Below are 15,481 nucleotides of genomic sequence, written 5' to 3'. Positions count from 1 at the left end.
TTTCCCCATAAAGAGAATTCCCTGTCAGTGGCAATAAGCTTTAATTTATTACTATTGCTATTTTTTGTTTTACATGTTTAAGTTGAGCTTTACACTAAATATGTGTTACTGATAAGTGCTACAAATGTTACAACACTTTTGTTCATATGGCAGCAGAACATTAAAATAAAAGTGCTCTTTACACTACTTTTGAATTCATTCTTGGAGTTTGTAAATACAATGCGATTAATCGCGATTAATCGCGATTAATCAGGGCGATTAATCGCGATTAAATATTTTAATCGTTGCCCAGCCCTAAAAACAATATATTTATTTAGCAAAAAAAATAAACCTATTAAAATCCGCCTGGCCCCGTGTTAAAAATCCACTTTGATTAACTGTGATTTTTAAAAAGCCTTGCAGGCCTCATGTGCCTCAGTTAAGGTCGTGGTTAATGATTTAAAGGGGCCATGACGGCAAATTAATTTTTTCTGAGGTTTCGGAGTATAATACGGTCTGTTGTGCACTGATGAGACCGTGTTGGTGTCAAAACTGAATACCAGCACACCTGATCAGGGTCGGTCAGCTCTGTTGCTTTGCTCAAAAACGGTCAGATCAGAAAACAGTTTAATTTTCTACTTAGGTTGTCTACATGATTCATATTCTCCCATCAGAGCACACCATTAAGCAAACGGCCTTCCCCCTCACCTCCTCCCCCTCCTAGCCGATGCACCGGCCGTGAGCCGTGCTAGCATGTCTGACTTAAAAGGAGGACGGCGCAGCAGCGAACAGATCCAGCCCCAGATCTCAAACTAACTTCACAGCGGTTACTAAAAAGGGGAGCTGATCTGTTCGAGGGTGCTCTAGAATAGATGGAAGGTCCAACTTATTCCCAAAGGACGAGAGAATCACAGAAGAGTGGCTGAAGTTAATTTATGGGGACTTTACTGAAGACCTGTGACACCAACACTCTCTCCCGCGGTGAACTGAAGCCGGCTCCAGCTCACCGCGGCCTAAATGGCTTTGCATTTCGGACCCGCTCTGTTGAATCGCGGTGCCAGTTTACAGCCTTTGGTCGGCTTGGCCTCGCCTGTCCGACATCCTGCAACACAAACACGTCCGCCTGCCAGAAAAACATCATGCTGCATTTGTAACGCTGCAGCGAGAAGAGAGGCGTGGGAGTAGGGGGAAAGTGAACCGGTTTGACCCGTTTTTCAAACATGGTTGTAGCCAATCAGAGGGAAGTCAACTGGGTAGAGCTGCATATCATCACCACATCTGACCCTTTTACTCCGGAGGGACATTTGGCCAGACAAAACCACAACTTTACGTTATTCTTTGTTATTAAATTCTTTGGGAGAATTTACATTTGCCACAATATCAACTACATGAAATGGTTTATACAGCGATGTCTTGGCACCTTTAACAAAAACAAAGGACTGATCCAAAACAGCATCCGTGGATAAGATCAAAGGACAAAAACACCACAAACACAAAGGCCTGTCCCACATTTGCATCCTGTGGTGCAATGAGACAAAATTAAATATATTTTTAAAGGTGTGCGTCCTGTTATATATAGGGTGCAAGAAACAGCAGCTCAGAAAAAGATCACACCACCAGTCAAACGTGGTGGTGGTGGCATGATGCTCTGGGAACCATGAGTTCTGCTCTCATGCAGAAAATCCTCAAGATTGATGTACAGAAATCAGTTCATCACCCAAAGGTCTTTATATACGCCGCAAGAACAGAGAAAAATGGCGTTTAACTCCATATGGAAGGAACAAAGTCCTTTCATGGACAAACAGAAACAAGTTCAGCCCAGAAGACGTGTCGAGAACAAGCTGCAAAGGAAGAAAGAAGAGAACCAACTTCTCTGTTCTTGTAGAGTTAATATCAGCCTTCACTGCAAAAACGGATCTAAAAATAAGTAAAATGTTCTTAAAGTTAATGTATTTATCCTTGATTTAAGCAGGTAAATAAGATTATCTGCCAACAGAATGAGTATTTTGACCCCTAAAATAAGATAATTAGATATCCTGCACTTGAAATAAGATGATAGAGATGAGTTGTTTCTATTTTAAGTGCCAAAAATCTCGTTCCATTGGCAAATAATTTTATTTACCTGCTCAAATCAAGGACAAATACACTAATTTTAAGAACATTTTACTCATTTCTTGTTCCGTTTTTGCAGTGTTAAAGCTCAAATCGACCGGGCCTACAGGACAACGGTCCGAGGCACATCTTCAAGTCTACCTCTGAGTGAAGATCTCAGCAGAACGTAGTCAAAGTGTGAGGTTAAAGTCGATGGAGACAAAGTGACAACTGGCTGAATTAGCTCTGAAACCAAGACCGGTTCCCCACAGCGACGTAAAACACTCACTGCCATTTATAACTAACATTTTAACAGGTTGGTTTGGACATCTTACTTTATTAAATGAAATAGTATTAAAACTGCATTCTCTGTTTATATAGGATATATTGGCCTGATATTAAGAGTTTCTTTTAACGATTTACTGAAAATTTCTAAATCATAAAAGCTCTTTATGGGGAGTTATATATTTTATTACAGCACTATTAATTCATAAGAACAACAATTATTCCTTTGTTTCTTTGGTCGGTGATATCAGTGATGCTGTTTTGCTTTTGAAACTGACCCGTTGGCGAGAGACTTTCCTTCCGAGACGTTCTGTCTGGCGAACCAGACGGTGAACTTTTTTGCTCCGGACCGGCTGTGGGGACCTCCAGCGTCGGCTTCCTCGTCTTTTCTGGCACAGCAATCTTTGGCTGAGAGAGATTCAGTCGTTTATTGACAACAAATCTACCGTAAACTACAGATTATACATGAAGAACAGACGGCTCACCTCTGCCTCCCTTTCTTCGTCTTCTTCGTCATCTCCGACTTCAGCAGCGTCCGTGGAAGCAAGCTTGCTGGCTGCCTCCAGGGTAGCGATGAAGCCTTGCTCAGCAGCTGCTGCCTTTTGGCCGGGGATCGGAGGAAACCCTGAAACATTTACATCCTTCATCAAGTACAAAAAAATGGCTGGACAGAAAGAATACTGGCGACGTTTCAAGTTTTCTGTTTTTCATTCACAAGTTTATGTTCGCAGAGATGATAAGAACGTGTCTTTAAAAACGCGTGATTCACAGGTCTCCCTCGCTTACGCGTTGGTTAAAATGTTAAAACTACAAAACAGCATTTAAACGATTTGAGTTGAGCTGGATTTAAACTCGTATTGCTACACATGATCGAGGTCTTTTAATGCGTAACGAGAATCAAACCTCATTGAAAGAGAAGCAAACAAAGATGCAGAAAATGAGTTTTAAGGTGGACAGATCATCAATTTTTTCCCTTTTCTTTTTGACTGATAAATTATAAACCCTAGATGAAGGAGATCTAAGGATATTATCCTACATGGTGTGATAACATAAGAAGTATTTATTGGATATTATCCCTAATCTAGCCATCTTCTAGCCACAGTAAGATGCTTGGTTGATTACTTTCTGCTACTTTCTTTGAAGGAACTGGGTCTGATTCTGATTACGTTTCTCAACTGATTAAAGGCTTTATTTTTGCCACATGGGTGCCAAAATTGTAGGGCTGAACTGCCATGTTGTTAAACCCTAATTTTTTTATTTAACACGGAGTTTCTTATCATCTTTCCAGCCTCTGTCACATGGACAGGAAGCTATAAAATAGTTGTAAAATTAGCAACGTGATACTGACCCGGTGGGACTGGAAGCTCGTCAAAGTTGACAGGTTTCCCAGCTTTGTGAGCTCGGATGGCGCTCTGATATTGCTGCAGGAGAGAGATTAAAAAAGGTTTTACTAAACACAGCTACTGCAGCAAATTGTGATTTACAAACAGAAAAAGTCAGCTGCTGGTAAAAGGTTGAAAGAATTTGCTTCCTGACAGATTTCTTCTGTTTCTCTGTTTTTTTTGTCGCACCCAAATGTTTCAGATCACCAAACCAATTTAATATCAGGCAAAGATGACTTCAGTAAACACGGGGAGAAAAAAAAAGCAGTTTTCAAATGATCAGTTTATTCATTAGGGAGAAAAAGTTCTCCAAACAAACCTGACGATTCGTGAAAACGTAATTGCCCTCAACCGCCTAAAAACAGCTGTCACGGCAACAACTGCCCTCTAGCGTTCGCAAAAAACTGAGAAGAAGACTCAGTTTCCACTGCAAAACAAATGTGGCCAGAACCTGATTTTGTTGGGGTGAAGTGATGAGGCCGGACGCTTTACAACCAGCGGGGACACTCAGATCTGACCCAAATCTGTTTTTTTCCCAGGCGGATTTGAGCCGCTTCCATATTAAGTCTTGAAACTGACTCGTATGTGATCTTTTGAAATATGACTCCAGTGGGAGCCACCCAGGTGACTCTGACGTCACTTTACATCCACAGTGATGTGAAACAATCAAATGCAAATGTTAATACTCAGTTAAGATTTTTTTTCCTGAAATCTTTTTTTTTGCCAGGTTGTTGACATTACTTTTAAAATGTTGCCAACAATCGTCACTGCAGAGTGACGATTGTTGGCAACATCTCATTGCAATGTGGTTAAATCCAGCCACACTGGCAGGTTTACGACCAGGAAGCACTTTGAATCGTCTTGTTACTGAAAAGTGCTTTATAAATAAACTCGCCTTGCCTTGAATACCCTGTTTAAGCTCATGCTGTGGCATCTCAGTTGGATTTAAATTCAGACTTTGACGCAGTGGATCCTCGCCACGTCCTGCAGCTTAACACGCAGGAGAACAACAACCCAAACATTTATGTTGATGCAAGGAACTGATGGCTGGACTTTGACTCTCAGGATTTTCAGCTAAAGAGGAATTTGTAGTTCCCGGATGAGCTGCCGATGCACCTCTGGAGTCATTTTGGTGCCGGCTGCTTCTGTGAAGGTTTACCGCTTTGACCATTAGTCAACAATCCACGTTATTTGATCAGTCACAATTAATTCAGGATTTTGGAAGTCATTTTTTAAGCTTCTTCTTGTATTTACCCATTTCATCTTTGTCTTACAAAACAATCTGATTATCTGAAAGCTTTAATTGTGAAATAAATTTAAAAAAAAAAGAACAGAAGAAATTTTGCAAAAATGTCTTCAAATCTTTATTTTTAAAAGGTATTGAAAAACAAACCAAAAATTCTTAATATAACAAAAGATAAACAGACGTTAAAGGGTCTTCCTCCATACCTTAGCAATGCGGTCGTGCATTCGGGCCTTGCGCTCATCCCCGCTGGCTTTGGCCTGATTTGATGCCTCCGCGTACTTGAGTCGCCGCTGCTCAAGAGCCTCCAGCACATCTCTGGGGGCTGAAGGGGCAGCAGCGCCTGAAACAGCAGAAGAAGAGTCTCTCAGTATGTCTAATTTTACTTCCTGTAATTCTACCTCATAAAATACAAAGTCAGGCTTTTACATGGATAAACTGATAGGAAACCGACGGTTCCTACACATCTTTTCTTCGACTCAGACATCAAACTTTTTGAACTAAACCATAAAAGAGCAGAAGATAAAAGAAAGATGGTTTTTAAGGGAAGTTAACTGGAAAGATAAATTTGGTAACAACACAACAAAAAAACAAACAGGTAATAAAATGTTAAACAGGTAATTACCAGGTGCTGCTGGGACCGGCTGGGATACCTGTCTGTTTGGCTCAGAGGAAGGTTTGTTCTCTGCAGCAGCGCTCCCTCCTGCACCGACAACACAAGAGGGGAAAACTAAATCCAAAGTATATCAACGTTTTCTGATCAGATGTGAAATTGAGCTTAGCCACATACTTTTAATGCGTTTATAGAGGAACAATTCATAGCAAATATTGTCTCAAGACACTTTACAAGACAAACACGTCCTGTTTGTATCCAGTAATTTATCATTTAATTCACCACAATCCAGCCATACAGATTCAAACCTGACAACCAATCATGACAATTCAGTCAGATTAGGTTGGTTGTAAAAGGCCACCTTAAAAAAACAAACTAGTCTTTCTAAGGAAATCGGTGCGTTTGGAAGTCATACTTAAAAGCATGTTTATCTCTATAGGAGTAATACAAGCTTCTTAAAACTCCTCGGAAAGACAAAAACCCATATCTTCTGTTTCTCATTTTAGTGTGATGAGGAAGTTATTAGAGGAAAATCAACTTAGACTAATAATCGACTTTATTTTCATACATAGTTCTCCAGCTCGTTTTTTTTTTTTTTTTTTTTTTTTTTGCTATATTCATTGTGATAAGAGTCAGAAGAATGGACGCCTCCGAAAAGAAGCCGTTTCTTGTTGATCATAGCACAATTTTTTCTTGATTTCCCCCTCAAATAAGATCAACTGAAATTTGGATGAAATAATGAACTAGCAAGCTGGTTCAAAGCAGCTTGACGTGGTTCATTCTTCAGATATTTATTTACGATTTCTTGTTTCTGACCAGTTCCCATCACCGTTTTTTATTTAGGTTAAGATGCAGATCTTTTCCCCCAACCATTTTTTTTTTTTTACATCATTCCTGACCCTTTCCAGGAGACGAAGGAAGGCCACTGAGGTCGACTGCTTGTCCTTTCTCCAACGCCTCGATCACTGCATCGAACCGCTGCACACACACAAAAAAAAAAAAAAAAATCACAAAAAACCAAAACAAATAATGATGCTCTTTGTCAGGACTGGCATTGTTGGCATATTTTACTTCACATTCCTCAGAGGGAGAGCTTGCAGTCAGAATGTGCAGCAACACGCTCAGACAACAGACTCCAAACATCTTCGCTTTAACATCAGATTCAGAAACACCGCAGTAGAGCTGGGTTTTGTTAAGTGACTAAATGCCTGGTGTACAAACACTAACAGGGTTTCGCCTACCCAACCATTATATTAGGAGGTCACCCTGCAGCCCCTTGAGGGTCGGGTTTATTTTCTATATATTGCCAGATTATAATAGAGGTCACATAAGGTTACCCATCCTCAGGTCGTGCATGTTATTTACACAACAGCGTGACATTTCTGTCTCGGTTTTGTCTTCTCTGCTCTCTGTCATTTAAAGTCTGCTGCAAACACAAACACCTGGGCTCAACTCGGCATGAGCTTTTCTGCATGCAGACACTTGGATCAAACAGAAATCTATTTTTCTAGTATTCAAATAATATCTACAATGTTTTAAACAAAGGGATTTGATCTGTTTGTCTGCATATCAAAAATATTGAACATATTATCATTATTACCATAATAAATCAATATATAATGTGATCGTAGCAGAAGAAATGTATTTGTGTTGCTTTTCTGTTTAAATAAAGCAATTATGCATATTCCATATGTTTGTTTTGAAACCAAGAGAAAACGCTGAACAGGGTCAAAAACGTTTAGCCCCTCAGCACGAATGCATCTACTGTTACTTTCCAGGACCAAAACGGTCCGATCGGATTTTACATAAATACATTAAAGAGAGGGCGATCGCGTCTGCAGATACAACTCAGGAGTTACAAATTCGCCTCAAATCAATACCAAAGACATTGTATTTGGTACACACAAAGTATTACACTTTTCCTTAGACTCCTTCCACCAATAAGTTCTCAGCTTTCACAAAGGTCTGATGAGAGCTTTTAAACCAAAAATCATTTTAAAAAAAACAATGTTTTACGGACAGAAAAGAATGTGTTTAAAAGGCCGTGGTTTAACCCACCTTGCTGGTCTTGAAGTAAAGCTTAGCCTGCTCCATATCCCCTTCCTTCTTGGCTCTCAGAGCTGCCAGCTTGTATTCCTTCTGCCTCTCCAAGAGCATCGTCTTCGTCGCGTCGTTCGCGGCTGCATCACGGAAGAAAAAAAAAATGTCATAGAGAGAAAGGCCCCATTCACTGCATGCTGACTGGCAGTAAGAACGTTCTTTCATTAAGACAAATGAAAGTCATCTGCCTCCAACACAAAGATGAACGGCTTACAATGAACTCAGAAAAATGATGCCCCCATAAAACCATAATTTACAGTCAGGTGTTTTATAAAAAGGAGCTGAATACAGAGAAACACCACAACAAATTTAAGCAAAACATTAAAGAAAAAAAAGAAGAAGTTCAAACCTTTTAAATTTGTTATTTTATATAAAAAAATGTATGTTACAAGTATCCTTTCTCAAACTGGTGACCAATTTGGGTCTAAAGATAAACAACCTACACCTGTCACTGCAGGTATTTGTAACTTTCTAATAATAATTTTTTAATGATTGTTGATCAAGTTATAATTTTTGTTACGGTACGCTTCTCAAAGAAATTAAAGGTATACTATGCAACCGGGGTTGATTTTCCAGCGAGGCTCCCCCCGCGGCCGCCGCCTCGCCAGTTTTATTATTATTATTATTATTATTATTATTTTTTTTTTTTTTTATGTTGGCGAGATGCTACCGCCGCCGCCTCGCCAAGCCGCCGCGGTAGCGTCTCGCCAACATAAAAAAATAAAAATAAAATAAAAATATAACAATAATAATAATAATAAAACACGATATGCTTGCATGTTTATTTGACGTTAACACGCGGTTCTTTGTTGTTGCTTTCGTGCGTGCATATAGTGAATGGCAGGGCAAAAACACATGGAGTTCTCGCCGTAAAGCGAGACTTCTGTGTGTGCGGGCAGTGAGCTCTTGCAATTGCAAGTGCAGTATTTCCCCCACAGACCCCCAGGGCGGCCGAGTAAACCTTTGTTCGACCTGAAATGACTCATTTAATCATCCAAAACGGTATGGAACACATTAATTAACTGAAAAATATTGCATAGTATGCCTTTAAAGAAATGGTTTGAAAATACAAGAAATCTCAGTTGGAAGAAAAAAAATCCTGCTGGATGTCCATACTGATATGGAATTAGTGATGCGTTAGGAACAAAGGGTGCCCCATCGTCTGGAGAAAATAAAATACGAATTCAACCCACAGGGGACTTAATCTAAAGTTGCAGGAAAATTAAACTGAAAAACTGATGTTGCAGGCTGGTCCAATTTGCTGAAATGTCATTGCAGCAACTCATAATGGTCCTCGGTAGTTTGTTTAGAAAGCTGCTGAGCAACAGGAGCCGACAATATAAAGACCACATCGTAGTGAGACCGAGTAATGTAAGAAGAAAGCAGCACCGCTATTAACAACGGTCTTTATGGAGCGCTAACAGCCGCTGCTGTGCGTGGACGTGCAATAAGAGGCAGGAGTGTGACGTGAAAGAAGGAGAAAATGCGGCATGACCGACCAGACTGCACACACTTTGAAAAATATCCCATACACATATGAGAGTGGCACAAATCAGATTTTTAATTTTCTTTAGGGGGGGGGGGGAATAAAAAATGGGAATTGGTCCATTCACACTGTCATGACAGAGACGGATACGGGTCGCACTTCCCTGCAGTGTGAACGTAGCCTAAGCTCGTCTGCACCAACATAATGTCACAAGGAGACAACCTTTGTCATTGGCCAACAAGATAAAAACAAATTTTTTGCCTTTGTTTATTGAAACTTAAAGCGGTCATGAAGCGTCCGTTATTTCTGACTTAACCTTACGTGTATGTGTGTATATATATATATATATATATATATATATATATATATATATATATATATATATATATATATTTCTGTTTTAACTTGGTAACTTAACTGTAAAACTTACAATCTGCCAGAGTGTTTTTTGCGAGGTCAGTAGTTCCCATGTGTGGCTCCTCAGGAGAAGGAAGGTTGCTCAGAGTTGGTACGGTAGCAGAGGAAGAGCGCTCCTCTTCACTGCTGGGTGTGATGGCAGCAGCTGGGGTCTCCGCCTCCCCCTGCTGAGCTGGCTCAGGACGCGAGGGTACAGGGGGAGCAGGCCTTGCAGGGACAGCAGGCCGAGGCGCTGCGCTAGGGGCTCCGGTCGCTACAGGTGGTGGGATCTCCGCTTCGTTAACAGGCTTTCCTTTTTTCACAGAGGCTATCATCGACTCCAGCGTCTGTCAAGAGGAACAATAATAATCTTTAACATTAAAAAAATCTATATAGAACACACATTTTTGAACTGAAACACAGTTTAACTTATGATCTCATAAAACCAACAGTGGACAATAAGCATCAATCCCAAATGTGTTGTCAAAGTTGATCATTATTACAGCAGAATTGCAAAAAAAAACAAATTTTCACACTAACAATAACTTGTACTATACTTTAAATCTTACTTCCTACCAAAAGTTATTCTCATAACAAAGGAGAGCACAACAATTTATATATTATGCTCAAATCTATCAATCTAACGTCAATAAAACATTTGAAAAATCCCAGAATCACTGATCCCACTAGAATTGAATTTTAAATGCAGAATGATCTGCTGTAAATCAGCTTTGGGATAAAGTTTTATCCTCATCATCTTGATGGATTTTTTCGTTACCGACCTTCAGACCTCGTTCGTATCTCCTGGCTTTGGACGTCTCTCCTGCAGCCTTTGCATTCTTTATCGCCGTCTTGTACATCTCTGCTCGTTCCTCCAGAGTACTTTGGAGGCTACCAGGTGCTGCTTTGGAGACCGTTACTTCCTGGTTAAGTCACACGCAAAAAAAACAACATTCAGGCACTGTAAACAAACACTGTAAAAAGCTGGCTTTAAATAAATTAGGATGAAAACTGGGAGCTATAAACCTCCACTACCTGCACAGGAGCAACAATCTAAACTGCAAAAACGAAACTAAAAACAAGTCAAAATTTCTTGAATTGAGTGTATCTGTCCTTGATTTGAGCACGTAAATAAGATGATTTGCCTATGGAATGAGATTTTTGCACTTAAAATAGGAACAAATCATCTTCATCGTCTTATTTAGAGGGCAGTATATCTAATTATCTTATTTTAGGAGTCAAAACACTCATTCCATTGGCAGACCATCTTATTTACCTGCTCAAAACAAGGACAAATACACTCATTTCAAGAAAATTTTACTTATTTTTAGTTCCATTTTTGCAGTGTAAAGGTAATAAACACTAAAATTAGCTCTTGAAAATTTTCCAGGTCATGTTTGAGCTGTTTTAAATCTGAACAGCATCAACTATTCAAAGTATTAAGCTTGCTCAAAGAAATGTGTAAACAGGAGATGAATCAGAAAGAATGGAAAGTATTCACCTCAACCGCACACAGCCCACCATCATAACTGCCAAGTAAACTACTATTGTTTTGATTGTTGCCATAATAAGTTGTTAAGCTTTAAAACGGCACCACGCAAGGACAGAAATTCATCCCCTCTTAGTTGCAAGGAACTGAGGTATAAGATAATTAGACTTTCTGACGCGGATGTTGCTTTCGAAGCTGGCAGAGAGCGGCTCGTGTCGTACCGGTGAAGCTGGGGGGTCGGCTGCTGCGACTTGAGAAGACTCAGCGGAGGCGGAGGAAGCAGCAACTTCATCCCCAGCTTCCTCGTCACCCACCACTTCCTGGAGCTCCGCCTGATGGAGAAAGAATGCACCGACTGATCAACAACCATAGATAAAACTGCAAACCTATGACTAACCTATATAAAGCTCTGCTCCTCTTCTACAGGGTGCACTAAACGGTGCATCGAATCACATCAACAGAAACTTTTTGACAATGTTAAAGAAAGTTTTTAAAGAACCTTCCCTTTCACTCTATGACCTGACAGAAATATCCTTTCGAAGTGTTGCAGCTGCAGAGCTTATAGTTTATGTGTGAGCCTGTTTTATTTCACTTTGCTGGGACCTGGGGAGCTCTTCCCTAGGTTGAAGGTCTAGTTTTGTATAATTTGGAGTTAACATTCATTTCCTAAGAGTTACAGCAGCGCTCATTAGAGCCATCCGGAGGTTTCCGAGGACCTTCTCGTCAGAAACTCTGGTGCATGGTTTAAATAATTTTCATAATTTTTATTTATTTATTTTAGTTTTGGCTTCTGATTTTCAATTCTATTTTAGTTTTAATTGATTTTTAGTATTTGTTTGCTACATTAGTTTAGTTTCTTTTTTTTTAAAATGCATGGTTTCAGTTTAGTTTTTACTAGTTTCACTTATGGTTTTAGTCTTTTATGTAATATGAGTTACGTGCCAGGGGAAAGACTGAAACGATTAAATAGAAATAGATGCGTAACAAAATCCCAGAAAACAATAATAGATTTTGCATAATGTGGCAAAGGGGGGAAAAAAGCAAAAACAGCAACAGGAAATTAGACTTCATGTTAATGCATTATGAAAACGACAAAAATGAAAACCAAGTAAATTTTCTCTTAAAATTAATTTAGTTTTAATTACTTTTGTAAATTCATATTATTATTTAGTTAGCTTTTAGGTCGTTTTCTTCCCGCAAGGTCTCAATTTTATATTTATTTCAGTTAACTAAAATGGTTTTTACTTCCTAGTTTTCATAATTTCGTCAGTTTTAGTTAACGATAATACCCTTGCTGTGGTGTGATATTTTGCATAGATGACACCGGTATTAAAGGAAGTCTAGTTAGAAGAGGATAGAGCAAATCAGACCCTCTCCAGTAGATGTGTGCCATACTGTTCTTCTTCTTAAGAGAGAAATTATATTTACACTAATAAAATCATCGATCTCTGTCTTGGTGATTAGGAAAGCAATGAGAAAGGTTTATTTTCCCACAACAGCTACAAACCACTGCAAGAGCAATGCAGAGGAATAACACAGCCTAGAAGTCCAGGAAGATACTTGGATGCAATCGTTTAAGAGACAGCCTGTCAATTACGAGCTCTTCAGTTTACTTATAATGTAGAATGACTGCAAAATAAAGTCATATTGTTTAAATAGGATGTCTCCGCAGCATTTGAGCAGAGCTTGACTAAATGTAGGGTTCAGAAGAGCATTAATTAAACTGTTTGGAAAAACAGCTCAACCAAGTTTTATTTACCTATAAACCTTTTTTTAAATGTGTTTATAATGTTCATTCTTTAAAAACAATATAAATACCTTTTATATTATAGGTGATCCAGAAATATTAGTTTATCTGGGACAATTTTACTACACTTAACAATTTTTATTCATAAAATAAATAAAAAGGTAGAGCTTTCACTCGAGGACTAGTCATATTCATATCCTTTAATATATGGCCATGTCTCTTGATTACGCTGACGTGTTGGGAATAATTTCCAAGATTATCATTCTACCGCCTAAAATGCGGATAAAATACATTCTGGACAACTAATCTAGGTTTGCCATTCACTAACAGATAAAGGTCCTGCCGTGAGCGTGTTATATGTGCATCACCAACCAATAGATCCTCATCATCTTCAACATTATCGTCGTCATCCTCTTCATCCACATCTCTCATACACTCGTCGGCCATTTTTGCAATGTCTTCCATGGGCAGAGGACCTACCACACAAAAACATGCAGTCATGTTTTCATGTGTTAAACAGCAGGAATCTTATGACATGGTACTAATTAAGACAAGTTTTATTAGAATTAAGAGATTTCAATTTTGTTTGACACAGTTGCTTAGATAATAAATGTGTGTTCTCTGATATAATTGGGTTTTTGTCACAATTTAAAAACATTGAAAATAATCAAATATATTGGATTCAAAAATTTATTAATTCAGAAAAAAAACATAGCTGTTTAAATTGGTGGACCTAAACATTAGGCAAGCACGGTACTTAATAGACACAAATATATGTTGAAATGGCTATTTTCTACATGAAATATACAGTTACTGTTTTTATTCAAACCTTACATTGTAAAAACACTTAACAGCTAAATGAAAAACAGCCGTGCAGAATCGAAGGTTTGACAGCATACATAACGGAGGGGAGACTGGGGACAGTTGCTTTTGCATTTGGCTACTTAGAGATGGTTTGGATTAGACAAACCACATTTTTATACAATAAACTTACATCTGCCTGTTAACGGAATAAAATATATATTTTCATAATATTGCCAGCTTTGATCAGATGAGTATTGTATATTTGTGCTCAGCAGCACACGGTTGTAAAAGGCATAAGCACGCACACAGACACACACTGTACACCACCTGTCCTGTACTCTAACATGAGGAACTGTTTTTTATTTAAGAAAAACACTAATGAAATTATGTGAAATATTGTCATGTGGTCTGTTTTATACTAAGGGCCACATCATTATCTTCAATGAAACTTTGGATTCTTGAATTAATTAGAAATTTACTTTGACTCAAACTAAACTGAACAGTTTAGAATATTTTACATTTTAATCAAAGATGTGCTGATTCAGGTCCAGTTTAAAGGGATCTAAAACGCCTCAAATGGTCCTCTCTACCAGCATCATGGGGCCTTTAATGGGTCAGAGATGTATTAATAAAACAAATGGGACCGTGCCCATATAACCCAGCCATTTTAAAGGCTGTGTGGGATCAAAGTCCAGACTCTTAAGCAAATATTCCACCTGTTTGAAGGTCATAAAACTCAGAGTGATAGATGCATTAGCAGCTGCATTGCATTCCAATGACGTAAGATGCTGCATGTCTTTAAGAAGGAACCCAGTTGGGCCTAGTTTGTTTTAAAGGCGCGTTGTTAAGACCCGTTATTAACATCCATCCCTGGTGATATAAGCATCCGTGGCCGGCGATAAATGCAGACGAACTGAGGGGGGCCAAAACCACCTGCAGTGACTGTTACTTTGAACAGCCTGAAAACAACTGGACCCACAAAGGAACCATAAACTGGACTGATGTGATTCACACCAAGCAAAAATAAAGAAAAAAATCATTGAAAACATCATTAAAATCCACAACTGCTGCAGGCTAATTTGAAACAATTAACCAGCCACGTGGAGGAATTTTTTGGTATAATTTCTGATGAGCTCCTTGTTGGAATCCATCTATATAACAAGGAACGTTTTGGCAAAATTATATATTGTTATATCTGTGCATCTCTAAGAACTATACTGATGATCAGTGATAGCTGCAATGAAGAGGAAACGTAAATGGCGACAGAAAATGTATGCGTCGTATGAAGGAGGAAATGCAGAGAAACAGAGCAAGAGACAAGGAGTGGATGAGATATAAGCAAAGAATCCAATGCAGCGGTCATTACACAGAGCCACCAAAAGAATAAGGATGAATAGTGGGAGTCATACGTTGTGTCTGTTAGGCTACACAGTTTAGCTCATTAAGGGTTTTGTACCTTAAATAAGTCTGCATAAATATTTAGCCTGAACTGGGGCCATTACAATATATCACAAATACATTATCAGAATTAAAGTGTCTCCAGTGTTAATATCACAAGAGACTATTGGAAATACAGTATTTGTTGACTACTATATTCTAACAGGAGCTGCACAATACATCAAATCCTAAACATTGCAATATTGAGATTATAGTTGCAAAGGACTAGTTGGAAGCAATACTTGGCCAGGCATCAAATTTAAAATACTACGCATTCACATTTAGCATGCCATATTATATTTGCCTAGTTGGACTTTACTTCCCAGACCAAATATCAGGAATTCACACTTTGCATGCAAATAGTAAGTTCATCCAGTTGGCCAGTCTCACTATAGTAGATACTCAAACAAGACACAGAATTTACTGCTC

At 38.8% G+C, this 15,481-nt stretch overlaps 1 protein-coding gene across 1 annotated transcript in view; it reads right to left on the bottom strand.

The window, feature by feature from the left end:
- cc2d1b (coiled-coil and C2 domain containing 1B) overlaps positions 1 to 15,481 on the bottom strand; it is a 30,728-nt gene that overhangs the window by 12,918 nt on the left and 2,329 nt on the right. Inside the window, exons 4-14 of the mRNA XM_012871313.3 lie at positions 13,184 to 13,287; positions 11,286 to 11,396; positions 10,358 to 10,498; positions 9,610 to 9,922; positions 7,652 to 7,773; positions 6,493 to 6,571; positions 5,606 to 5,683; positions 5,187 to 5,323; positions 3,704 to 3,776; positions 2,841 to 2,980; positions 2,634 to 2,763 (exon numbers count right to left, since the gene is read on the bottom strand). Of these exons, the coding sequence (XP_012726767.2) occupies positions 2,634 to 2,763; positions 2,841 to 2,980; positions 3,704 to 3,776; positions 5,187 to 5,323; positions 5,606 to 5,683; positions 6,493 to 6,571; positions 7,652 to 7,773; positions 9,610 to 9,922; positions 10,358 to 10,498; positions 11,286 to 11,396; positions 13,184 to 13,287 (1,428 nt within the window). The remainder of the gene's footprint in view (positions 1 to 2,633; positions 2,764 to 2,840; positions 2,981 to 3,703; positions 3,777 to 5,186; positions 5,324 to 5,605; positions 5,684 to 6,492; positions 6,572 to 7,651; positions 7,774 to 9,609; positions 9,923 to 10,357; positions 10,499 to 11,285; positions 11,397 to 13,183; positions 13,288 to 15,481) is intronic.

This window comes from Fundulus heteroclitus, chromosome 6 (assembly GCF_011125445.2).
Source record: "Fundulus heteroclitus isolate FHET01 chromosome 6, MU-UCD_Fhet_4.1, whole genome shotgun sequence".
Lineage (NCBI taxonomy): Eukaryota > Metazoa > Chordata > Actinopteri > Cyprinodontiformes > Fundulidae > Fundulus > Fundulus heteroclitus.
Note: the sequence above shows the minus strand (reverse complement) of the source record. Positions and strands in the feature narration are given on the sequence as shown.